Genomic DNA, 25,479 nt, shown 5'->3' with positions numbered 1-25,479 from the left:
CTCAATTTCATTGGCTTCAATGAGACTTTGCACATCGCGATTTCCATTGTAATGGCTTATCTTTGCTAGAATTTTACACATTGACATGCTATTCCTTTGGCCAGGATCCTGAATGAAGGAACCGTATCAATGGAACAGCCATAATGATTCCATTCACATTATAGCAGGTAACTGGATCAATGGTCCTAACAGTATTTATAAAAGACTTCCCGTTTTTCTTTTTAATTATCATTTTTGCACTTTTTTTTCCTGTGAAGGAAATCACGATTAGAATCAGCCTTGGAACATACACTAAAGTAATGGTTCAGAACAGGAAGAGATAGGAAATCCACCATCAGGATGCTTCCAATTCATCTAGAAATCCTTCCATTGTATCAGAATATTATATGTAGCCACATGTTACAGAGGATTGGAATCTATTCAAATAAACCAGCTAGAGATTGATACAAAGAACAAGACTTTAGAAGCCCTTGGCAACCTCCCTAAGTCTACATAATAAGGTATGTTTTCCTCCCACTTAAATGATACGAAATAAATACTATTTTTTCCCTACTCAGTAATGATGTTAAATTACAAACCATGGACTGAAATGTATAATATCATACGAAATGTTGATATTTCAGGAAAAGTAGATGTTTCTGACGTTTTTCCAAAGAAGATTATAGGCGTGTATGACTGATTCCCTGATTTACTTTTGAATTTACAAACATAAAGATGATGTAACAATCTTTTTTAAACACAAGGATGAAAATAATTTGATTTTCCTGAAATTATATGAGCAGCAAAGCAATTGAACCATTCAGATGTTAACCAAGTTCTTCTTAAAATTTTTCCTTGTTTAGGTGGGGGAGAGGGCGAGGGAGAGTACCATCTCTCTCTCTCTCTCTCTCTCTCTCTCTCTCTCTCTCTCTCTCTCTCTCTCTCTCTCTCTCTCTCTCTCTCTCTCTCGTTGTTTTGTTTGTTTGTTTGTTTGTTTGTTTTACCTCTCTTGTTAAACTTAGGTGAGAAACACTCTGGTAGTAGTGATATCACACTCTTTTAATTGTCAATCACATATGTTTATGGTTTTTTTAAAGCCTTTATAATAACAGATAAAAATCAAGTTTGGCTTTCTAAAGACCACTTTGCCACATGATGTATATAACATTTGGAACAAAATTAAAAGTATCTATTGCATTTGCATCTGGCACTGTACTCCATGTTAGAACCATAGCTGTGTGTTTATGGAGTTGAGCCCTCCTCCACACTGTTTTTTATAGCCTAACTGGAATAGCTCAGCACATGCAGGACAAGAGGCTAGGAAGCTCTGGCCCCTCACCCCAGCAAGGAAGCTCAGGGTCACCACAGGCTCCCACACTGCATTTATCAGCATTGGTTTAAGTCTGGTCTTACCCTCTTTCCACCTCTGGAGAAAGCACTGCTAACTATTGGTATTCCCCCCTGAAGCCTGCACCTGGTTGCAAGGGTTAGGTAGGGGGAGGAGAAGAAGAAGGACAAGCTGAGAAGGTGGGAGGAGATAAATAGGAGATGATAAAGGAAAAGGGAAAATAAACCTGGGTTTGGCAGTTTCTACTCTATCATGCAGGTTTTACTTTCAGTGGATCTAATAACTAGGCATTTGAAAGCTTAACCATCCCCTGGTTTGCATATTTCTTCAATTCAGCATAGAGGAAGAAAACTAATCTTGCACATTTGCACCACTGACAATCAGGGTATTCATTTGAAAGGGAGGGGAAAAGAAAGAAATTGAGAGAGATGTGTTGAGGGAGAATGAATGTAAAATATGCCTTTATTCCTGGGAGATCCAAGAATTTAGGTCCATTCCAGTCATTTCAGACTGAAACTCTTGCCTGCTGACCAAATTGCAGCCTCAAGATCTCTTACAGATTTGTGTCATGTCTAACTTTCAGAGGAAGGAGGGCAGGCTTCTGCCTAAGCTTAGGGCAGTCTCTCTTCCCTACTGTTTTTCCTTGCTGCCGTTCATCACTTATCACAAGTATTGTGTTGTTCCTAACTTAAACTGATCTTAAAGAGGGCAAGCACTAACAATGGAAATTATATTCCAGCCTTTCCATGCCCCACATGTGCTGTCCAATGGCCTAGTCTCCAGGAAAATTGAGTTTGTTTGTTTTGATGGGTTGGGGAAGAGGGCAGGCAGCCATTCAGATGGTTTCCCCTCTGTTTCCCTCTCTTCCTTCTGAGCATCCTGGCTGGGGAGGGCCTTGCAGACCCATAAGCAGTTGTTCTCCCCTACACTGGCAATATTTTAGGGTCTAAGTGTATTGACTGCTAAGCCTCTTCCATCCAAAAGGGTCAAACACAAACATATTGATGGCACTGATTAGATGAATAACTAGATCTTACTGGAGAGCCTCTAGGCTGCCTGCCATTCTCTCTCCACCTCCTCCTGTCTTGCTCTCAACTGAAGGAAGCTTCTGGCAGCCTAAGCTAAGGAATCAGGAATACCCCAGGTTCCCAGGTACTTGGCCTGTTTCCCCATAGATGTTCTTTTCAGACTACATAGACACACACACACACACACACACACACACACACATCTACGGGCAGCAAGCTCTCCTAATTCCCTTTTGAAATCCCTCTCCCTCCACCTCTCTGGCCTTAACGTCCCTTGCCAGGGGACAACCAGTGCCCTTCCCCCAGTTAGGCACCAATCTGCTCTGAAGCCTTGGCTGCAGCTGCAGAAGAATAGAGAGCTCGCTGTGCTGCAGCCCAAAGAGCTCTGCTCTGGGAGAAGTCGTGGGAGTCAAGTAGTGGCCCAGGAGAGGGCTGCTCCCTGACCAGTGAAACATTTATTCAACCAGGCACTCATTTTGCAAGCACCCACTCTGGCAATTTTAGATGCTGCAGTTAGGTCCTAGGCAGAGAAAGACAAGGAATGGCAGCCAGCAATGCCCGAATGGAAGTCACTGACAAGGGTTTAACCTCACACGTTTTGAGATTGTGTTTTTCTAAACAAACTGGAGTGATCTTTAGGGAAAGCCAAAGACACATGATGAAAACATCCCGTTTTGAGAAGTAGAAATGGTGGAACTGCAGTGAACTGCCCAAGAGTGCGTTAATCAGGAAAGGGGCTTGGGAGCCCAAGGCTTGAATTTGGTGAATTCGTGCAATTTGGAGCATTTCAACTTAGTATTGATCCCTAAACTCAATTTTGAAAACAGCCTCAATTGCAGGAGTGTGGGCTGTGTTATCCCAGTATTTGCACGCATCGATTGGGCTAAAATAAAATGCATCATACTCTCTGCAAAGAAGGAAGAGGCAGGGACAGTCACAAGAGGAATAGCAGAAAGTGCATAGTTAATATGGGTTGTACGCGAATCCGCGAAACAAGTGCTTTAAACCCAGGGGGATTTCACATAATAGCTAATTTGGTGAGAGCGAGAGTGCGCAAGCAGAGGGCCATCTTAGAAGGGAAGGAAGGTAGCTGAATATAGGTTTTTCTGACTGGAATTAACATTTCCTTCTGATTTGCATTTGCTAACGTCCAAGCCCTTATGTACTGTCCACCTAACCCCAGGTTTTCCATTCCCCCCAGCGTAGGTTCGCGAAGAAATTCTCTTCCTTCCAGCTGCACTGCCAGAGCTCTGGGTCTGCGGAGAGGCTGCTGCTGCTTTTCCCCCCTGACCCCCCGGGTCTTGAGTCCAGGAGAGGCCGCAGGGCCGAGCCCAGGGAGGCGCTCTCCGCCTGCCCTCTCCAGGCCTGCAGGGCCGGGCAGGGTCCTCGGCTCCAAGTTAATCAAATGAAGCCAGCGCCTGCCCGGTTTTGCCCATACCCTTCCCTGCCCAGGTCCCAGTAGGCTGGCAAGAGAACTGGAGGATATGGGAAAAGGAGATAGGAATATCCTTAGACTAAAAAAGAAATCCTTTCCCTGGTTACAAACAAACCCACAAAACCCAAACCGGTTCCTCTCATTTCTCCTGTCTTCTCTGTCCATTTCAGGTTCCTAGTGGAGAGAGAGAGAGAGAGACAGAGAAAAGGAGAAAGAAAGCTTTAAACAAAAGACGAGGAGGCGCAGGTAGGGGTCTGGAGCCCTTCTTCAGGGACCTCTGGGCCTGGAGCCTCTCCTGTCCCTCGGCCCTGCATTTTCGGGGGTTCGGCGGGTGTGGCCGAACCGGCCCGAGCCCGCGCTCTAGGCAGCCGGCGAACTGGAGACAAAGCCCGAGAACCAGTTCCCCTCGGATCTCCCACCGGCGCGGCTCGGGCCGGCGCCTGGGGCCGGCGGCCTGTGGTCCAGGCTGTGACCGGAGAGGGGCGCCGAGTCCCCGGCCTCGCCGCCTGGGTTGCCCTGGCCCACCCGGTTCTCCTCGCAGCACTCAGCAAGCTGCTCTGGGGAACCCGCGAGTTCAAAACACGCCTTCTGATTCGTAAAAGCCTGGGCCCCCTCGCCGCTTTCCTCCCAGGCTGGGCCGCGGCTCCAGGGGTCGCGGCGGCGCTGCCGGCCGGCGTCCGCTTCCGCGCTGGGCCTCGGAGGCCAAGCGGCCATTTACTGCCCTCTGATTGCGCCGAGGACCAGGTTAGCTCATAAAGCCTTTCACACTCAACAATGGGGATTTTCTCAACAATTAACAAGAAACAACATAATAAAGCCATTTACAAAGACCTTGCTATTTACTATAAATTAGGCACTCTTTAAGAGACCAGTGCGTAATTTCACACACTTTACAACTGGGGCTGCATTTTAAACACCCGGGAAAACAAGCTTGTTGCACTTCCCTGTGACCTGTCTGCGGTGCACCTCTGTTTCCCCTCTTCCTCTAGAAGCAGCTTTGTTTGCACTGCTGCACTCCAACCTCCCGACCAAGGGTGGTTTTCCAGGTCACTGTCCCGCGTTTCCCGTTTCCAGGTCATCATTCCACTTTCGGATGCACTGAGAGGTTCCAAGGGACAGGAACCCGGCGCCAAAGGAAGCAGGCCTGGCCCCATCGCGTTTCCCAGACTTGGGGGATCCGCCAGGGCTCGCCCTCCCAGACCGCGGGCTCGGCTCTTGGGTCACTTGCCGGGGAGGGGGCACTCCCAGCCCCGCCGGCCAGCCCAGTGTGAACCCCATCTCTGCCACTTGCCTTCCGCACACGCACTTTGGAGGCCTTCCCAGCCCTCCGCCCAAGGCAGAGCTGGGCCCCCTTTGCCTGGGGAGGAGAGCTGAGGCTGGGTGGAGAAGGTGAGAAATGGCCAGGCTGCGTGTGCGTGTGCGGGGGTGGGAGATGACCCCAGGCCACACAAAAGGAGCGCTGAGAGGCGGGAGGCGGTCCAGCCCCGAGGGCCGGCCCGGGGGAGGGGGCCAGGCGGGCCGCGCGCCCCGGCGCCCCGGCGCCCCTGCTTGGCTCCGGGTGGGCCTGACCACGAGGCCGCCCGGCCGTGAGGCCGCGCGAGAGGCGCTGGGGACCGCGCAGACCGGGGTGCGGACCCTTCCGCCCCGGGAGCGGGTTGTTTCTTTCGGAGGCGAGCAAGATCTGCGCGGGAAAAAAGTCACAAAGAAATTTCTTTGCCACTGTGCAAAATGGCGTCATTTGCACATCTTTCTGGTGGTGGCGGTGGCCCAGGCCAGAGAGCTGGGAGCTGCCCTGGGTCAGCGCCGTGGTCAGAGCGCGGCGCCCAGGGAACAGGCGAGGGGGAAAGGGACCCCGATGCCCCTTAGGCCCCCGGGCCGGCCCTTCGCCCGCTCGGCCGTCCCCTGCCTTCCCTCCCAGCCCGCCAGTCCCCAGGCCCGGGCCTGCAGCCCCTGGACACTGACCCCTGTTTACAAACACAGCCTGGGGGCGGGGTGGGGCCGGCCGGAACGCGGGCTGGCGGAGTGGGGGAGGCGGCCGGCTCCCGAGGACGCCACCAGCAGAGAGGGACGGGGAGTTGGTGCGAGAGAGCGGTCCCGGCAGCTGGAAAGGACTGAACGCCTTGTTTTTGAAACTGTCAATTCCCTCAACCCCTATTGTGAGGGCTTCATGCAAAACATCTCAGGCCTTTTAAAGTAGGAGCTTGTGAGGCCGCCACAGTTTGAAAAGGAGCGAGAGAGGAGCGGGGGCCTAGGGCATGGGCAAAGAATGATAGCTGGGCCCCCTTCCCCCTTTTTTTTTTTCCCCCAGCAAAAGAGGGCCTGCCAAACAGGTAAAATGCAGCCTTCCCCCACCACCTCCTAGATCTGCCCTACGTCCCCACCCCCAGGCTAGTTTGCAAAATGCCCTCTGGCCTAGGGAGCGAACCCAAACCGAACTAGCATTAAAAATAGTGCTTCCGTCCAGGGAAGGGGAAAATCCTGGGGAAGGCCAGGGTGACCGGGAGGACTCCCTAAGGTGGACGCCCTGTTCCTCCTGGCCAATTTCCTGAGGTTAGTTGATTGCAGGGGGCGGGGGAGGAGGCTTTAAATACCCCCCCCCCCAGTTTGGCTCTGGGAACTCCCTTTTTCACATTCTTTTCTGCAGGAAGTTATTTTCAAGGTGAAGCAAAACTCACATTTTCTGTCTTTTGTAGATGCTAATGCTTTATTTATTTATTTTTAATGATTGATTTTTTTTTTTAAACCATAGAGGATTTTTGTTTTCTTTGAAAGAAAAAAAATGCTTTTGAGGAATTAGTCTACATCTCTTCCTGCATGCAAACAAAACTATCAGCAGAAACTTCCAAATCTTGTGACTGGAACTTTGAGGAATTTCTAGACCATTGAAAGTCACCCAGACATGGATAAGATAAAAATCCACACACCAGCCCATCTAGTTTATGTTATTGCTGTTTAGTGGTGGCTCCTTGTTGTTGATTTTAAAATAAACAACCATTATTGAGATTACTCCACTGTAATCAAGTAAGCCAGTACAAAAGAATACCCACTTTAAAAAGTAAATAGTTGAAAAAGAGCAAGCTGCATTTTCTAAAAAGGCAGATAACCTGACTGTGGAAGACAGAGTACATACATCGCTTTAAAAAATAATTAACTCTTCATTTCACAGTCTTATCAAAAAACTACTTTTACAGGAGACGGAAAATAACTTGTTTTCTCAAAGAGAAAAGAGCCCTTTCCTGCATTTTTCTCATGTCAGTAAATGTTGAGCTTTAGACACAGGAATCAGTGACCCTGGAACCTTTTTAAAAAAAATTCTTATCACCTGAAAACATTTAAATGTAAAAATGCAATCAATGGAGGTAACTTTTTCTGTCAATAAGGCTTAGCTTTTTGAAGAAATGGGAGCTTTATAGCATCTTAGAAAATCTAGATATTGTCATTCATCATAAACCAACCCAAATGAAGAAAACTGTACTGAGAATACTGCAGATAGGGAAAACAGCTAAGGGGCTCCCAGAAATTGAAAGAATATCTTGTATTTACAAGTTACTGAACTATTTGGTTCCCCTTTCCTAACAGAAGCCCCAACTCAGGTTTTGCTGTGGTTGGCTGGAGTATAGTAGTACTATGGGGTGAAATTTGTGTTGACTATTTAATTTCTTTCCTTTTGATGGTATCACTCAGGAATGCCTCGGCCTCCATGCTGCTCATTCTCCAGTCCCTATAAACTGAAACTATTGATTCTCTGAGGGCTGGAGACCAAGTGTCAAAGCTGTAGGCCGATATTTTATGTCAGAAATTCCATAGGGTATATTTGTTTTAAATTGTGCTTATTCCATCTCACAGTCCTCCCACACCCAAGATCTGCAGGCTTCAAATATATTCTCAATTTATAATTTAGGCACAATAATTCCATAATCAACAAGAAAAATACTAGTCTAAATGTAGTAGTCATCATACTTTGAACTTTCTTGACTTAGCAGTAATTAAAGAGCAGAAATTACAGACTTCCAGTGTGTGTATGTCACACTTTTTACAGATTGATTTTGCAAGACAACTCACTGCACCCAAATTCTGTGTTGCCTTCCAAAGAGGAAAGAACTGACTGAGAAACCAATGGTTCAGCTTTCTGGGGCTTTAAATGTAACTAGTACTGGTCTTTGGAATTATGTACAAACATGAATTCAAGGATAAATCCCCCAATTTTTGCTTTGACCATATCTATCATCCCAATAAAAAAGGATCCAGTGAACCTACATCTGGCAACATTCAAGAAGGAGAGGAAGGGAGGCAGTTCAAAGCATCTGTTTACTCCATCCAAATGTTTTTGGATGCAGGTACTCTCAGCCTCTGTCCTTTACAATAAGAGTAAAACCACAGAGCATATACAGCAATTAGGGCTGAGGCCATCCACATTTATCTGAAACATTTATAGACAAAAGGAAATTTTCAAAGGGACTAGGAATTAAAAGGTTAAGAAAAAAAAAAAAAAAAAGACTGAATTTCCATGAGAAATAGTGACTTAAATTCACAGAGTAAACACTGCATTGATGTTTTGTTTTGTGATTTATGATCTATAGATGAAACTTCTTAGGTTTAAGATGGCAAAGATCTGAGAATATGCTTTGTCAGGCTAGGGGAGGTGGACCAAAAATTACTGGATTTAACTTTCAGCAAAACAGCAGTTGATTTCTGCTTCACTGTCTTTAAACTGAAACTTTCTGCACTTGATCTGTAACAAGTTTGTAAAGTTTTGTTGTTATTTAGGAAGAAATCCACCAGTGTTTTGCACAGAACCTGACTGGCCTCATCACATGGTATTACAACAAAACACTACACCAAATAAATGCATTTCTTTCAGGCAAAAACATTACACGTGAAAATGTCAACAAAACCATTCATTCCTGTTAACTGTTCTTCAGTCTGTAATAAGTAGAAATGTATGGAACCAGGAATTTTAAACAGTGTTTTTAATTGAAAATAAAGCTAAAGCATGCTTTTCAACAGTGCAAATTTCCATAATTTTGATTTACTGCTTCCATCATCACAACATAGTACACCAGCATGGCCCTTACCAAGGGCTAGACCCTAACCATTTGCATGTTGAACTACTTTGATTTTAAGTGCAAATATAGATAGTCACCTCTGATTGTCACTTGCAGTAGAAACTCTCCTGCTCTATACACAGGATGGTCTGAAAACAGAAGTTCAGAGAGATGCAGAGAAAGTAAAAGGTAATAAAAATCCAAGTGCCTGAGTTCTGGTACCAAAAAGCCCTGAAATAACTGTTATTTTTCATTCGGGGTATTCTTACAATTCTGACCCATTTTCCTTTTCTTGGTCATATTTACTGCTTTGTCACTATGAAGAGTCAGATCATAAAATATCCTGCCAGTAAGAGAAATATTTTAATTGTTTTGCAAGTTTGAGGAGTCTTGTTCAGACCACAAGGTAAGCAGGACAATAGTAAGAGTCACCTAATTTAAAACCTTTGAGTGAGAACACAAAAAGGACTTTTCCAATTGCAAGGAGTGGCTGTAAAGTAAAATCACACCCTTTATATATAAAAAAAAGACACTATCATATTTACTTTACTCAGTATATATGAGGCAGCTTTTACCAGCATTCAATCAAGACTCCCCAGTCTTTCCACTCAAAAAAAAAAAAAAAAAAAAAAAAGTAAAAAAAAATAAGTGCAACTATTCTTGGAGAGGAAATGGGGGGAGAAAAAGAAAAGGATACCCCACAAACAAGAGCTCCAGAAAAGAACACTTTGGGCTCACAGAAACTTCTTGCTGCCTCACTGTGTAACCATGTAACCTAACAAACTTTCACTGAATTAACAGTTACACTTTCAGGTCTGAAATCTAGTGCATAAACTTAATGGCTCATTGTAATATTTATTATTCAACCTTTTGACATTTATTTGTAGCAGTTGAATTGAGGTACCGGGTGCATTATTAGCATTGAAACAGTAAAATGTTCCAGCTCTACCGTAATAACTGAGTTTTACTTGAGTCTTTAGCCTGAAGTATAGTCTGTGGAATGTAAACCAACCCTTCTCCCACCCCGCCCCCACCCTACTCCAAAAAAAAAAAAAAAAAAAAAAAAAAAAAAACAACCCCGCAATGGAAAAAAAAAAGTAATCCGATTTCTGTCTTCAAAATGCGATAAACCAGGACTCCAAAAGGGGTGTAACACATTAATGGACTTGTACAAACCATCCTGTGCAGTTTACAACAAAAGGAAGGTAATATGGTTCAAGAAAATATCTTCCAAAATGCTTTTATGAATTAAATTTCCTGAATTTGTGACTAGGTGGAAGAGGTATTGCAGAACCGCCCAGCTGCCATTTCCATATAGGATGGGCCTTGTGAGGAGGTTGGGAATCCTTAGTGGTGTTTAAGGAATACGCCGGCCACAAATCCCCATCCTTCCCAATAATGAGTGATGGTGGACAAGGAAAATTTGCCATGAAATTAAATGGCCTTTTCACTGTTGATGCTACATTGCTGGCTACCTTTTTTCGTCTGTTTATGACTGTAAAATCATCCAGTGTTCCTTCATGTGTCTCAGTTTTACCTGTAGGACGAGGACTTCTAGCTGATTTCAGATTTGGTTTGACTGGAGGTGTCTGAAGTACAGGTCGCTTTCCCAGTACTAGTGTCCGGTAATTTTTTCTTACCCTGGCACCAAATTTATATTCCCCATCCTCAGGTTTTGGAGAACCTAAAGTGCATGAAAGGCCCTGACTCTGAGCCAGTGGGTTTAAGGAAGGAGTTTCTTTTTCAGGGCATGCAAAACCTTCCTTGGCTGTGGTTAACAAGGCGTCCTCCTCTTTACTTTCAGTCACACTGTAAAACTCACCCTTTGTATCATTGCACTCACACTTTAGCTTATTTGTAATAAGGTCAGGTTCATATTCTTCATTAGCACTACTGTCTTCTACTTTGATTTTAATATTGTGCAGAAATGGCAATGTCTTGTCGCCTGTGTCAGTGCAGGGATTCTCGGCTTTAGTTGCTGCTGCTGCTGCTGCATCCACCTCGGGATCAGTGGGCGAAGAGGGCAAATCCGTAGCAAATTCAGTACAATGAGGGATTTTGGAATCTTTTTCTGAATTTGCTGCTGCTCCTGAAGAATCATTACTTAAGAACCTAGCAGCTATTGTGTTGTTATCTGCACAGTGTGTAGTAGGAGTTGCTTGTAGGCATTTCCTAGCCTCTCGGAGTATTCTTTGTTGTGGAAATGCATTGTTTGTCTTTGGGCTAGGTGAAGAGGCCCCCTCCGCCAGGCAGTTAATTGTCAGGTCAGTTCTCTTTACAGTACTGGAAATTTCAGAGTGTGGGAATGTAATTTCAGATACCCTATCGTTCCTTATCTCTGTGAAACAACTCCCCAGGCTGGCCGGGCAGTACACCGGAGACGCTTTGGGGGCCCAGCTCTGCAGATTCCACTCCTCCGGCGACTCCGCTTTGACACTACTCTTGAGGTCGGGAAGTCTGCCGGCATCCTCGAAAGCAGCGGGTTTGGTTGCAGCGGCGGCAGAGGCCAGATGGTACAAGAAGTTGGCCTGCGCTTGCACGCTGGGAGGCTTGCAGAAGCTGGTGCGCCTGAAACGGATGCTCTGCACTGACACTTGGCTGGAGCCGGAGCTGGAGTCCGACTCCGTGGACGAGTCCTCCTCCTCCGAGCTGACTTCACTGGAATCCGAGGCCCCACTGCCCCCCTCCTCCTCTTCCTCCTCCTCTTCCTCCTCCTCCTCCTCTCCCTCCTCCTCCTCTTCCTCCGAGGACACAGAGTTACTGGAGCTGGACAAACTGGAGCCAAAATCTGAGTCGTTGGCTGCATGGTCCGAGTAGGAGCTGGACTCGGAGTCGCTGCTGCAACTCTCGGGAAAGCTGCCCAGATGGGGCTGCGGCCGGTGGTGATGAGGGGGGTGGTGATTCTGCTGCGGCTGCTGGGCCCGGTGATGGTGGTGGTGGTGATGGTGGTGGTGGTGGTGGTGGTGGTGATGGTGGTGGGGAGGCGGGCAGAAGCTGTTAACCAGATGAAACCTCTCCAGGCAAGTGGCCCCGGCGGCCGCCGCCGCCGCCTTGGCTTTGTAGGACCTGGGCAGCAGCAGCAGGCGGCGGGCGCCGGCGTGGGGCGCGAGCAGGCAGTCCTTGGCGCCCCCGCGCTTGCGCTTGCACCGGTAGGTCAGGCTCACCGGGCCTCCGGAACCAGCCGATGCCTTGGGCTGGGGCCCGGCCGCCGAAGCCTGGTAGTAAGCGGCGGCGGCGGCGGCGGCGGCAGCAGCGGCGGCAGCGGCGGCGGCGGCGGCGGCGGCAGCGGCGGCCGGGTGCTTGCTGCACAGCAGGCTCCGAAAATAAGCAGGGTCCGAGTGGAAAGCGACGTAGTTTCCCTGGAGCGGGGCAGTTTCATAGTTTAGAGGGGGTTTGCAAGGCGAGCGCACGATTTCCGGGTAGTGCGAGCCCGGGTATTTGCTAAAAATCTGAGGTAGATGGGCGGCAGGGCGCGCGGCGGCGGCGCCCGGGCGCGGGGACTGCGCGCTGATTGGCAGGGGCCGCGCGGCTCCGCTCAGGCCCCGCCAAAGTTGGTGCTTGTCCTTCCAAAAACCCGGGCGGGGGCTGGCGGCGGCGGCGGCGCGCTCCGGCGGCGGCGCCTTTGTGGCTAGGGCCCGGCCGACCCTCCTGCGCTTGGTCTTGAGGACACGCTCGGTTTTGCAGGAGGTGTAGAGCGCTTCTACGTCTTCCCGGGAGATGAGCGTGCATTTGGCGGCGTGGAAGGCGATGCTGTTGATTGCCTTGAGTTTCCGCAACTCCTCCAGATCGCAGTGGTGCTTTTTCACTTTCAGATGATCCATGCGCTTGTGCACGGTCGTCCTCGGGATGTTTTTCAGCAGATCCGTGAAGACTTGGGAGAGGGCAAACATTTGCTTTCCTTTAATGATGAGGTAGCCGAGCCTCACGCCATCCACCTCTTCAAAACCTGACTTCAGGTCTCCCATCTCGGGCACTAAGCGATCCCCACCATTTGCAGTAAATATATACGTGACGCATACATACACATGTATGTATGGTAATCCTCCACCAGATGCTGCGTGTGTCTCAAGGCATCCTGCTAATAAAATAACAAAGACTGTTATTCCCGGCGAAGGGAGTGCCAAACTCTTGGCGAAATTATTGGGGAAAAAAAAACATGAAATTACACTGACTTGATTCTTGCTTTTTTTTTGGTTTTCGTTTTTTTAAAAAAGAGGGAAAAAACCATCCGGTTTCTGATCTGCCAGTGTGTTGGTCTAAGTCCCCGATGCAGATCAGTACCTGGGCCCCTCTATTCCTTCCTTCTCCATTGGAGCACTATGATAATGGAATGTGAAGGGAGAAAGAGAAAAGAAATGCAGCTGCTATTCCCGCCGCTGCTTTAGCTACAAATAAAATGACAGAGTGAAGTGAGCTCGTCCGGAGACACCTTCATCAATTAATTCCCCTAAAGCCAGCGCTGATTGGACACTCCTGACAGGTGATGCAATAAAAATTGATATTCCACCCCTTCCCCCCAAAATCTCCCACTAATTAGCATACCCTTATACTGCCACCTCCCCTCCCAAAGTAAATAATACAGTCGGTATATAAATCTTTCCATTAAACTATCGAAGCTCAGAAACAGCCTGACTCACAGACTTCATCAGAAGCAGTGTGTGTACGCTTTAAAAAAAAAAAAAAAAAAAAAAAAAAAAAACCTGTATATTCGCCTTTAAAGGAATATTGCCTATTTTTTGCTTTATTTGCATTTTACCGCTATAGCTATTATCATCTCAAAGAAAAGCATTTTTAAGACATTATCAAGCCTAAATAGATACACCCCTCCCCCTTTTCCTTTGGAAAATGAAGCTTAAGCGTAAACGTGCAGAATAGCTTGGTATTTCCCTTTTGGGAGTGGGGAAGGAGCCTGACTGGGAACTCCAAAGTTAAATCCGCGCGGTGAACCACCCCAGTACAGACTTACGTTTTGAATTTCTCTCGATTTTCCTTTTTTTTCCACCCCTGAAATGCCTTTTTACACAGAAACAAAGTTATTTGACCAAGGAAGCAGTTCAAGGCTCCAGCTCCGAAACACTGTAACAATTCAACTGGATTTTGGTGCTCTGCTGGGGGGTGGGCTGGGGAGGAGGTAGTTTCACGTCAGACCCATAACAAAGCATAGATAAGCCAGAAATGTGTACACTTTTCACAATTAACCAGGCTGGATCGGAGGCGGGATCTTCCTAGAGTCCCCAGCAGAGCCTTTGCCAGGGTCCTGTTCACCACAGGTCAGAATTCCATGGAAGGGACTGCTTCTGTAGCAAAGAAAAGAAAATGTAAACCGCCCAAGGTGCTTCCAGAGGTTTTACGTAATAAAGATGAAAAGAAAGTGCTGATGTACGATGCAGACTATTTCAGTGGTCTAGGATGCTTTTGGTTGGTAGTTTAAATGAATCTTCCACAACTCCCATTTTTTCCATGAAAGCCAAGCATCTGCTTTAAAAAAAAAAATCACTTTGGATGAATACCAATATTGTTTAACCTCTTCTTAGTCAAATTAAGGCATATTTTGGTGTCATTTTCAAGGATATCCAAAATATTGCCAAATGAGAGCAAAGGTCTTCCCAGTCGCATTACCACGATCCCAAGGCGGTTTGTTGGCTGCTTTGCAAAATTCGGCAAAATCTTCTTAACTGCTCGGTGTTTGCAACTACAGCACAAATACAACCCAGGCATTTATATATTTCCTTGCTCTTCCAAAAATAGAGACATCCGTGTGGTTAAAAGAATAAACGGATATTTCTGACCCTGCAAGAAAAAAATTGTACAGTAATTTCTTCCTTCACATTCAAAAGTTCCAGCTTCCCCTGCTCTGGCTAGCATAAGCAGGTATGGCGAGAGAGAGAGAGAGAGAGAGAGAGAGAGAGAGAGAGAGAGAGAGAGAGAGAGATTAAAAACCGAGGAATCAGACATACAAAAAGGTAGTTTGCATGAAATCTCAGCCATAGTTCCCTACCCCCACCCTCGTCTTCCATGTAATTTCCCAGGAATTTTGAAGAGAATTGGGAATTTCAAGAAGTGCATCCGGAAATTAAGGAAGTCTATTTAAGAGCGTCTGTAACTCAGAGGTTGGGATTTGAAAAGTCAGCCCTGGACTACTGTTGCACTCCGCACAGATGTAATCGCCGCTCTTCAACTTAATCAATGTGTGTACAAACCGCGATGTCTAGTTCTTGCCTTTGAAATCTAAGGCTAGCATTTCCATCCAAGAAATCAGAGCTACAGCAAATTACATTTTTGTCCCTTGAATGAGAGAAGGATCATTGAATGGATCTCGTGATATTTCAGGCTTTAAACGTAACCGAGAGGCAGCAATGAACAATGCCTCGTCACAGCTAATACCATCCACCGAGTTGGCTTTCTTTTGCATCTGGATCTATCACACCGCGTTTTTCTCTTTCACTTTCACAGGAGGCAAAATGCAAAAGGTTTTGGCAGAATGCAAAGTTTCCAGGAAAAGCAGATGCTGGTGTTTGCTTTTTAAAGTAGAATGACCAGTGTCTTTCTATTGCCAATGACAATAATGTTTTAAAATTCCTCCTGATGCACTTTTATGCTGCCAGCCCTCTTCCTCCCACCCCACCCCATAGTCGTCCAATTCCCCTCCCCCAGCTTTAAGATTTCCACCAAACAGCCAAGAAATAGTAAACTCAGAAAACGCTTTGAGAAGATATTACAAAAGGTTGGCTAGAACGTCTCTTTTTTTTTTTCCCCCCCTTTGGGCCAGGTAGTTCTAGTTGTTCTTGATTCCTATTTAGAATTACACACACACACACACACACACACACACACACACACACTCCTATTCCTCCTGCACAAGACAACATTATTTAGTAGCTATTTCAAAAATCACCTTTTCCTCTCCTTCCTCCCCTTCCACCTTTAAAATACCGGCAATATGGGTGATTCTTAAAACTAGTAGAATATTAAGATTTAAAAAAAAACAACTAAAGTTATAATCTGTTGGATCAAATAGAGAAAAATAAAGGCCAAGAGATTTGAGAACTGGGTCTGTGTATACAATTTATACGAGTATCTTTGTATGTGCACTCAGATACCTTCACACTTATACATTTTTAATACTCCTATTAAACATCTTTCTTCTTGTCTAATACATTCTTTTGTTCCTTTAACTTCCCTATCGTTGCATGTGTGTGTGTGTGTGTGTGTGTTAAGGTGTGAGCGCGCGCGTGCGTGAGTGTGCTGCACGCTAACACACACACACACACACACACACACACACACACACACCCAGAATGTGACAGACAGCTTTCTTGTAGCCATCAGCACACGTTGCATATCCGGGGTCTTCTCCAGGCACATTGGGGGTCGATCCCGATAAAAAGATCTAGCAGAGGCCCCTGAGCGCTCACACATGAAAGGCAGGGGACTTTAAGATGGATTTGCATGCACACAGGGGATTTCGATCAATAGCTACCAACATTTATGGCTTAGATTATTAATGTGAAAGCTGGCCAAAAGAATGGGGATGAAAAATTAAAGGTGTCTGTTATCAATTATGCTTAAAGTTATGCAATAATTTACTTACTTTGCCTGGATGTGCAGATCCAGATGTATAAAGTACAATTCTTCAAAAGCCAGGGGGTTTCTTTGATAAATATGTTGACCATGTCAGCCGCCTCTACAATCAAAGATGAACCCAATTCAGATGATGGACTGTATTCAAATTCTTTTTTAAGAAGAGATATATCAACTTCTATGTTTCTCGAATGCATATACGTAGGTGGGTGGATATGCCCAAATTAACATTTATGTGTATATCTATCTCTGAGGGTCCAGGGAGTTACTTACTGAGAATTTAGGAATATATAGGATATGCACTGAGTTTGTTAATTAAATGTGATTATTTACTCAGTGAGGAATGTGTAATCTACACGCCTTCATAAAAAGTATTTTAGCTTTGAAAACAAAGCTGCTTGCTAAAGGAAAATGCTCTGTGGCAAACAGAGATAGAAATACATTAATGTCCACTTACTTCTGCATTTATTGTAAAAAATCAGCACTTTCAGTTTTTACAGTGATGGGCTATGAAGATATGAACATATTTGTCTTTACTTATCCTATATGAATGTGCTAAATTTATCTTCAAATGTTCTACTTTGATTTATTTTCACTGTATTTTATGTTTAAATACCACTGCAATTCAGTCTGACCTCTTTCCTCTGGAGCGAAGTAATGCACACGGCATTTACAGTCTTTTAAATGGTTAGCTGGGAAATGCAATAGCAATTTGCAGAAGTAGTTTACTAATGGGGAAAGTTCTTTTGAAAACCTGAAGGAAAACCTAAGAGTACTTTTGCATTTCTACACTACAACTGTCATATAATTAAAGTATTGAAGAGCATTAAAATAATCCTTTCCCTTCCCAGCCTTCACCCATACATGCATAATTTAAATGAGGATCACCCCCCTGCCCCCCAAACCCCACCACCCTCACCTAACTCTTCACCATATACATTTGTTTCAGTGATTGCTGGCACATTTTGTTCAAAGTGAATTCAGACAGAAGAGACTAAGGAGCATCACAAAGGCCTCAACAATGTAAGTATACTGGTTAGAATGAAAGAAGTCTCCTTGTACTGTTAGCCAAAAGTAACTATAATACTTAGGACATAACAAAGTCTCAAATAATAATAATTTAAATTCTTATACTGCTGAGTTAATTGAGGATATAGGACAATAAAATCTTGTGTGAGAGCGACAGTTCCTTACCTAAATTTATGTAATATCATGTTCTCTGTTTTGGGGGGGGAAGGGAAAATGAGAATGGAGGAGGAGGAAAGAGCTAAATTAAGGAACAACTTAAATTATAACTTAGTACATGTTCCTTAATTTTTTCTTTTTTGTCTCATCCAAACAAATCAGGGCAAGTCTCCAAAAGGGCCCATCCTTCTGTTCTTAGGCATTTAAAAATCCCGTTTTTAACAGAAATTTGGGACACAGAATATATGCCATGTTGTCTACTGACCCATAATCAAAATGCAGTGACCTTCTACCCTTTTTTTGCCCCCTGACCCATCTTCAATTCAATGCAGCCTTTATAAATTTGCAAATCCTTGGAGGTAAAGGGGTTTTTGTGAGGCTTTGTTCTGAAAAAGCCCTAAGAGTATGCTTTCTAAATTAGACAAAGGTAAAGCAACAAACCCTAGTGGACAAGATTTTATACAGGTGAGCAATAGGCAACTCTTCAGATAACACATATTGCAAGCTAAAAAGCAGTTATAAACATGGGAGACAAGAAGGTTATAGATGGCATCAAATTAGGTGTGGTACAAATCACTTTCATGATGTAAGAAATGGTTAGGCCACAATCTTCCCTGCTTTCCTCATCTCAAGGGCTGTGGGGGACCCTAGTGACCAAGGAAGGAATGGGGGGGAGGGTAGTAAAGACAGAGGGGAGGGAGGGAGGAAGGAAAAGAAAGAAAGGAGCAAGACCTGATGTGAATCTACAGGCACATTCCCTTATCTTTCCTGCTATCAACCAGTTTAAAGGACACCATAATTATGATGGTGATAAAACAATGCCTGCTTATGTGTGCTGAATAAACAAAGAATGTTTACAGCTCAAGAATCTTTTAATTCCAATTAAACGTTATCAAAGAAAAGCCACTTTTCTTACTGCAGCCGCCTTTCCCCCAATTATCTTGTTTTGTTGCAATATTTTCCTCTGAGACATCAGGGCCTCTCACAATTGATCCTGAATGTAGGAAAAAAAAAAAAAATCTGAGAAAGTAGAGTTCAACGTTGGTATATTAAATACTACACAAATCTCAAGATCCGCAATTTATTTGGGTTACCCCAATTTTTCTTTATTTCCCACCAGGATAAAATGTGTAGAAACTGAAGTGATGACACTAAGTGCTGAGGCCTACCTACAGGCTGCTGGAGCCACAGTGAAATTCTGAGCACCCATGAGGGGAGAAGGGAGAGATAAGACATGTGGGGCCTGCTGGTCTCTGGAAGGGGAATCCTCTGGTTCTGTTCCCTGGCTTTAGCCCAAATCCTTCTAGGAGCACTGGAGCCAATCACCGCCTTCCACGGCTGCAGCTACTGGGCGCACACAAAAAAGCGGGAGATCAAAAAACCCCAAGTTCACATTTATGGATACACAAGGATCATTTCATATTCATGACTTCAACAAATCACATCATAATCAGATTTTAACAAGGTTTGGGCAGTGATGCCCACCAGCCTGGGCACTAAACATTGACACATATCACAGGCTAACCAGAAGAGTCACTTTTTTTATTATGGAATCATAGAGTGAAAATTGTCTTTCAACTTTGAAAAGCTCCTTTTTCCCTTCTGAGGCCAGTTTTTACACAAGTACATTTCAAGTAAGCACCTCTCTTTAAGTCATTCCCGCAATGTTATAATTCAAATTTCTCTTTGCTTCCTTTCTCAGTGCCAGTAGTGTTTTGAAAAACACATGGCACAGCAAACATCATGGAAAACCCACTCGTTCCATTAAATGTCCATACAACTGCCTTTTTACTCCTCTAAGCAGCGCATTGCTAAGCAGAAACTTAAAACAAAACAAAACAAAACAAAAAAAACCCAAAAAACTTTCCTTGAAGAAATACCTAATATTTCTTGGCAAATTCTATTTGGTGTTGTGGTACAAACACACAGTGTAAAAAATTTCAAGGGATACGTAAGTTTTCTGGACAGTTGCAGGCCCCTTTCTTTTTGAAAGTTTAGAGCTCCAATACCCTCAATTCTACTGGCAGAATTAGGATGGACTTAGAGGGTCCTAAACGTGACCGATTCACTAAGGCGGGGGGCTACAGCTTGCAGCAACGTGCTCGGCAACTTAATCCTACGCTAAAAGAGGGCAGAGAGCGAAAAAGAATGGAATACAAACTCTCCCGACATTCGTAGTTACTTTCAAGGTGGATTGTGTATTTTAAGGCTGATGGGAACGTCTGGTTTGGGGAGCAAAAAGAAGAGAAGGTAAGTGTTTGTCCTTGTATCCACCAGTTCGTAGAGAAACAATGAAAGAACAAAGGGAACCACTTCTCCATCTGAACATTTTCTGAATCTCCCTCCGTTTCAAGCCAAAAAGCTTGCGAGGGGATTCGCTTTACTCTACCGTAAACAGTTGTTGCTAGGCTTGCTGAAAGAGAAAAAAGATGGGCGGCAATAAATATAGTAAATATAGACTAAATAATAATAATAATAATAAGGCTGGCTGTGGCGAATCTCCAGCTCCAGCCGCAGCAACTTAGAGCAGAAGTTGCTAAATGCAGGAAGGGAAAGCCCAAGAAAGAGGCTTTACATTACAGATTTCGAACTCAGTCATTTAAATAGCCTTACTTTTAAATAGCCTGACTTGCTTTTTGAAAGGATTTCTGTGCACAAAATGTGTAGGTTACTGTCTATGGGAAGAGAGCGGCGTCCTGTTTAGTTCGAAAAATGTTCTCTATTGCTAAATGTGGACTAGAATTTTTTAAAAGGAAAGGGGATTCAAGTATTGACGCTACTGCTTGCTAAAAGAAGAAATGGCAGTGGTGGCTGGGAAAGGAGAGGCGTATTTAAATGTATTTGCTTTTGGGTACGGTGGTTATCGGCAAGTCCGCCTTTGTGGGTCTGTGTGGCTGAATGAGTAAGTGACCGAGTGCCATCGGCATTATATAAATGGATCGGTGTGTGTGGGGGAGCCCCCAAAGCCGGCGAGCACGTGAAACACATTTTAACTGCCCCCCAAGCGGCGACCAAGCCCCCCCTCCACCCCACTCCCAAATCCGTATATTACCTGCCCAGTTACAGTGACACATGTTTATGTTTATAGTCCTGGTTTGTAGTAGTGTCAAGAGCCGCAGCTAGAGGAGGGGGAGGAGAGAGGAGAGGGAGGAGTAAATGCAACCACCCCCACTTGTTGTTAAAGCAAATTTACTGCGTTATTGCAAGCCCGGTACGGGGGGCTGGGAAGTGAGTTGAGAGGAAGGGTAGAGTTGGGTTGTGTGTTGGCGGTGGAAGGGGGGTGGGGTTGGAGATCCGGGATGGAGCTTCTCTCTCCAGCGGCCCGGGAAAAGCAGCTCGGTCAATAGGGGAGCATGCTGGCGCGGTGGAAAACAAAAAGGTTCCTCCAGCTCGCAGCGTTCACGTGGGGGGCTCCGCACGCAGGGCTCCAGGGCCCTGACCTCTGACCCCGGCTCCTCTCCGCGCTCTCCCAGTGCCGCGCGGCCACTTTTTACCCAGGATCCCTCGCGCGGGCCGCGCTCGTGCCGAGCTCGAGTCCTTCTTAATCCTCCATTCCCCGATTTCCATCCCCTCCCCCTGCCGCCAGCCCCGGGGGAGGATTCTCCGGCAGGGAACCCCCGCCCCACCCCCACCCCGAGAGTCCCGGCCGAGGAGGCCGCAGTCGGGGCGAGTGGGGCGGGGAGTGCAGAGCCGGCCTCCCCTGCCGGGCCGGGCCTGCGGGGGAGGGGAGGGGAAAGGGGGGAAAGGGGAGACGAGGGGGGGGGGTGCCGGGCGGCCCGGCCCCGTTGCCCGGCCGCGGCCTGGACCTGTTGACTGCTATTGGTCCGCCTCGACCCGCGCCCTCTCCTTGCCCGCAGCAGCCCCGGCCCTTCCGCGGAAACGTGGGGAGGAAATAATGATGGCTGTTCTCTCCGCCTCCCTCCAACTTTAGTTTTTTCTTGGGGGATGAGAAGGCAAAGTAATCTCATCCGCTGCCCCATCCTTTCTCATAAAGTACTGTCATGCGCGGGCCCACCGCCCTCCCGGCCCCCGCTATTTAAAACCTCCTCTCTTCCCCAGACCAGCTCCCCTGCCCGGAGCCCGAGGGCCCTCGACACCCCCGCTGCGCCTCCCCCCGCCTGGCCCGGCTTCGTCTTCAGCGAGTTGTGTTGCTTTTCCTCCCTAGAAGCTCCCTCGTCCGCGTTCCACTTTTTTACCGTCCCAGGAGGCGTAAGATAAAACCTCTGATTTGCTGCGTGCTGCCGGACACATTCTCAGCCCTCGTCAAAATGCATTTGATGGAAAGTTGAAAATAACAGTATTTAAAAGGAGGAAATAAAAACTGAGGGGAGAGTTCTTTTGCCAGGTTAGACGACATAAACGCATTAAAATTAAAAGAATACAAGATGTACTTAAAGTTGAAGATTTCACTGGATTTGCTGTATTTCCTTCTAGAGTTTGGCTTTCCTGGGGGAATCTTTTCCAGAGGGAAAGAGCAAATCAAAAGTAAGGTGGAAGTGAGACATCTCAATCACTTCTGAAAATAAAGGAGAAATTCAGAAAATATGTTAAGGAAATAGCGGGAAAGCGGCCGCAGCGAAAGCTGGAGTCGCCGAAGGAAGAGCCTCGGTGTCGCAGCCGGAGGAAGGAAGGCCAGCCGGGGATAGGAAGGAGACGCGCGGCGGCGGCGGCGGGGCGAGCGCCGGTTCCGGCCGGGCCGCGAGCCGCGGAGCTTGGGAGGAAGGCAGCGGCGGGCAGTGCTAGCGCGAAACCGCGGGCGGGGAGGGCCGTGGTGGGCGGGGGCCGAGCGCGCGGCCGGCGCCACAGAGGAAGCGGGATCCCGGCCGCGTTCGCCCGGCCGCCCCCATTGTTCGGCCCGCGCGCCGCTGTTCGCCGAGCGCGTCCTTCCCGAGGGAGGGGTCCAGCGGGCGGGCTCGGCCCCCACCCCGCCTCCCCGAACTCCATCGCTCGGGCCGGGTCTGGTCGGCGCCGCAAGTTTTATGATCAGTGTGTCCGATCGCGAGTGGTTCCCAACTCCAGACCGCGTAGGAAGGAGGCTTCACAACGTGCTGCTAAATTGGAGGAAGCTGGGCAAGCCTGCGACTTCCACGTGAAAAGAAGAGGGAAAGCAGCATAGATAGATGTTTGTAAAGTGATGACTAGATAGAGACAAATGCGGGCAAATTTTTTTCTGGATCTGGAAAGTTAGAGCCGATCGTAACCTATTTTAAATCTCTTTAAATGTATAGATTCGTAAATGAATGTCGGGATTCAAAGGAGTTCGGAAAAGCACATTTCGCTGTCTCTATTTGTTATTATTCAGCTCTTTGTTGTATACAAGGAGTCTGATTTTAAAAGGCTGGTTTGAGCTACCCCTAACAAAAACAGGCATGGTTTCTTAACGTGAAATGCATTTTCAAAATAACAGTGAAATTCAAAGGGAAAAACTTGTCATTTGCTTTTATATCACGTTTTGGAAAGAAAGAATTGTAAGCCACTTACGAAACTCTGCCTGTTTTCCTTTGTGAGGCTTGTGGAAAAAATATTTCTGGCAAGCGTCACGGTTTTTAAAAAACGAAGATTTCCAACAAGTGCTCGAGAGTCTTGAAGACAAGACCAAAGTCATCGTGCGTGAAAACTCATGAAGAAATAATTTCAAATCCTTTGGCCCAAACCTTATTAGGGCAAGAGAGTAATTTCGACTTAGATTTATAATAGACTTTGCGGAAATTCCTTCTAAAATACCCATTACTACTCTGTATATTATACAGCACTGTTTCCCAAGGTGGATTTTTAAAAACCAATTAGAATTGATCTCTAATGGAATATTATATATACGCGTCATCATGAAAACATCATTTGACAAGAGTTTTGAATTACAAGAAAGAAGTTAACAGATGATGTTCATAAATAGCATCTGTTTGAAAAGAACCCTTAAGAGTGAGTTAAAGGTAGTGGTGGTTGTGATTTTGCATTTGAAATGCTATAGAAGTGGTTTGCATTTTTAACACTTTCATTTTGCGGATCTTCTTCCTAAACTTGCATTTCCTCATGGAAATCATTCAGTTATTTCGAAGTATAGGGAGATATTCTTATATAAGGAATTACTGGAGGTGGAATTATGGAAAGGTTTGAACAGAAAAAAAATTGGTGTTGAAAATTAGTCTCAATCTGTTCATTCCTTCCACACTCATCCTCCCATAGTCCCCCTCCCCAACTACTTGGATTCAATTTACATTTTTTATTTATAAGCCTTTGAATATTTAGAATAGCTTTGTAGGTTTATCTGCTATGTAGTTGGTTGTAGAAGGTGAATCTTTTTACATCTTTTAGTGTTTCAAGCGTTTGGGGGGTTTCATTTAAATTTAAAAAATATGTTACAAGTCATGATATACTTGTGAGAAAAACAGCAAATGGGCGGAAAAAAGGGCATGAATGGGGGTGGGGATGGAGAGGCACAAGTAACATTCCAGGTTAGCCTTTGTAATACCTTTCTTTAGTTTTCTGTCATTATACTTTCCACTTGTGCCTGCATTAAAGATCATGGCTTTTTTAATTGGGGTAAATTGCCACCATATAAAAATTGCCTCCAGTTTGGCTCTTACGTGCCACAGTGAGGACTGACAAAAAGTGATCGTAGGCTTGTGTGTTTAATTCGCCAGGAATGTTAAGCTTCCTAAGATTCACCCTATGAGGCCATGGTGGTCCTTGGCACTGTTACTGTACAATCAAGAGGTAAATATATACATTATAGATCCAAAAAATCCAAGATGTACTAGGCAAACAGTTTATAGATTGAAGGAATAAAAAAATGAATTTGTCAATCTCATTCTTTCTGGGACACAATGCAGTTAATTAACATATTCTTGAGCTTGTTTCTGAATTTGGTCAGCAGTGGCCCCTTTCAAAGAGGAAAACATTTAAATCTTAAAAAGTAATCTTCTTTGGTCCTAATGGTATTTAGCAACTCAGTTTAATTTCTGATTCTTCTTTTTTTTTGAATCTAAGGTATGTTTGATTTCTTGCAAGGTCCTCTTCCATTTCAAAAACTGATTTTCCTCTTTTCCATGTCCAGAATCTTTTCACTCAGATAACCTTATTGTATCCTATAAACAGACACTTAAATATGTCACTTTAATCACACTTTAATTATAACAGAAATGCAAATCTTCAGTGTCAGCTAAAAAATGGGAACATGGACCTTATACTCCTGCCCTTCAATTATATTGATGATACTCTGAAAAGTCAAAAGTGTAACACCTTTAAGTATTGTGCATCATGGAAAAAAAATAGTCCAATTTTGAAACATCATTGAGGTTTATGTAATGCCTAGAGGATCTAAAAGCATCTTTTAGGTATTTTTCTGTTGGTAATTAAGTGGTGCTTTTCCCCAAAATGTAAATACAGCCAGTGTATATCAATTTTATAGCAAATGAAGTAGCTATGAAGGCAAACGCAAGATTAACCAAACTAAACCCTTTAGAGTAAATATTAGGCCTTGATTCTTAAAAAAATTTTTAAATTTAGATTACATACAATTTAAATTTCAGAATTACCTAACTAAACTTTTTAACAATTCAGTGTGTCTAACAATAATATTTATTATGATTGATTCTAAGTTAGAGTCTATTTTGTAAGAAATGATGACTTTTACATGGAAAGGTGGTTAACATTTGAGGGCTATTTAAGTACAGACAATTCTCAAGTACCCAGTATAGTATACTCTTTAGCTATATTAATTTCAACTATTGAAAATCTTTAAAGAATCCAATTTATCTGAAAATTTCTTAATCATTACTTTGAAATTAGTTCAGTTGTGCATACAAAATAAAGCCTTGCTTTACTCTGAAGAATAAAGCTCAGACTGCAATTAGCTTTTAAACATCAACACTGCACATT

The 25,479-nt window shown here is 45.1% G+C and overlaps 1 protein-coding gene and 1 long non-coding RNA gene across 4 annotated transcripts; one reads left to right on the top strand and one right to left on the bottom strand.

The window, feature by feature from the left end:
• Positions 6,476–14,694, bottom strand: SKIDA1 (SKI/DACH domain containing 1). Of its 3 annotated transcripts, none has more exons than XM_021064948.1 (2): positions 13,802–14,694; positions 6,476–12,913 (listed from the first exon to the last, which is right to left on the bottom strand). In XM_021064948.1, exon 2 carries the CDS (start codon positions 12,798–12,800, stop codon positions 10,077–10,079), a length of 2,724 nt encoding a protein of 907 aa, XP_020920607.1. In that variant the 5' UTR covers positions 12,801–12,913; positions 13,802–14,694; the 3' UTR covers positions 6,476–10,076. The 3 variants fall into 3 exon arrangements, with proteins under 3 accessions (XP_020920607.1, XP_020920606.1, XP_013835725.2); XM_021064947.1 differs by having other exon boundaries at positions 6,476–12,910; positions 13,802–13,931; XM_013980271.2 differs by lacking the exon at positions 13,802–14,694 and adding an exon at positions 13,008–13,473 and having other exon boundaries at positions 6,476–12,910.
• LOC102158457 lies at positions 14,874–18,861 on the top strand. The gene is made up of 3 exons (XR_001299330.2): positions 14,874–15,023; positions 17,366–17,439; positions 18,722–18,861. It is a non-coding gene; the product is annotated as an uncharacterized LOC102158457 (long non-coding RNA).

Source organism: Sus scrofa, chromosome 10 (genome assembly GCF_000003025.6).
Source record: "Sus scrofa isolate TJ Tabasco breed Duroc chromosome 10, Sscrofa11.1, whole genome shotgun sequence".
Taxonomy (NCBI): domain Eukaryota; kingdom Metazoa; phylum Chordata; class Mammalia; order Artiodactyla; family Suidae; genus Sus; species Sus scrofa.
Note: the sequence above shows the minus strand (reverse complement) of the source record. Positions and strands in the feature narration are given on the sequence as shown.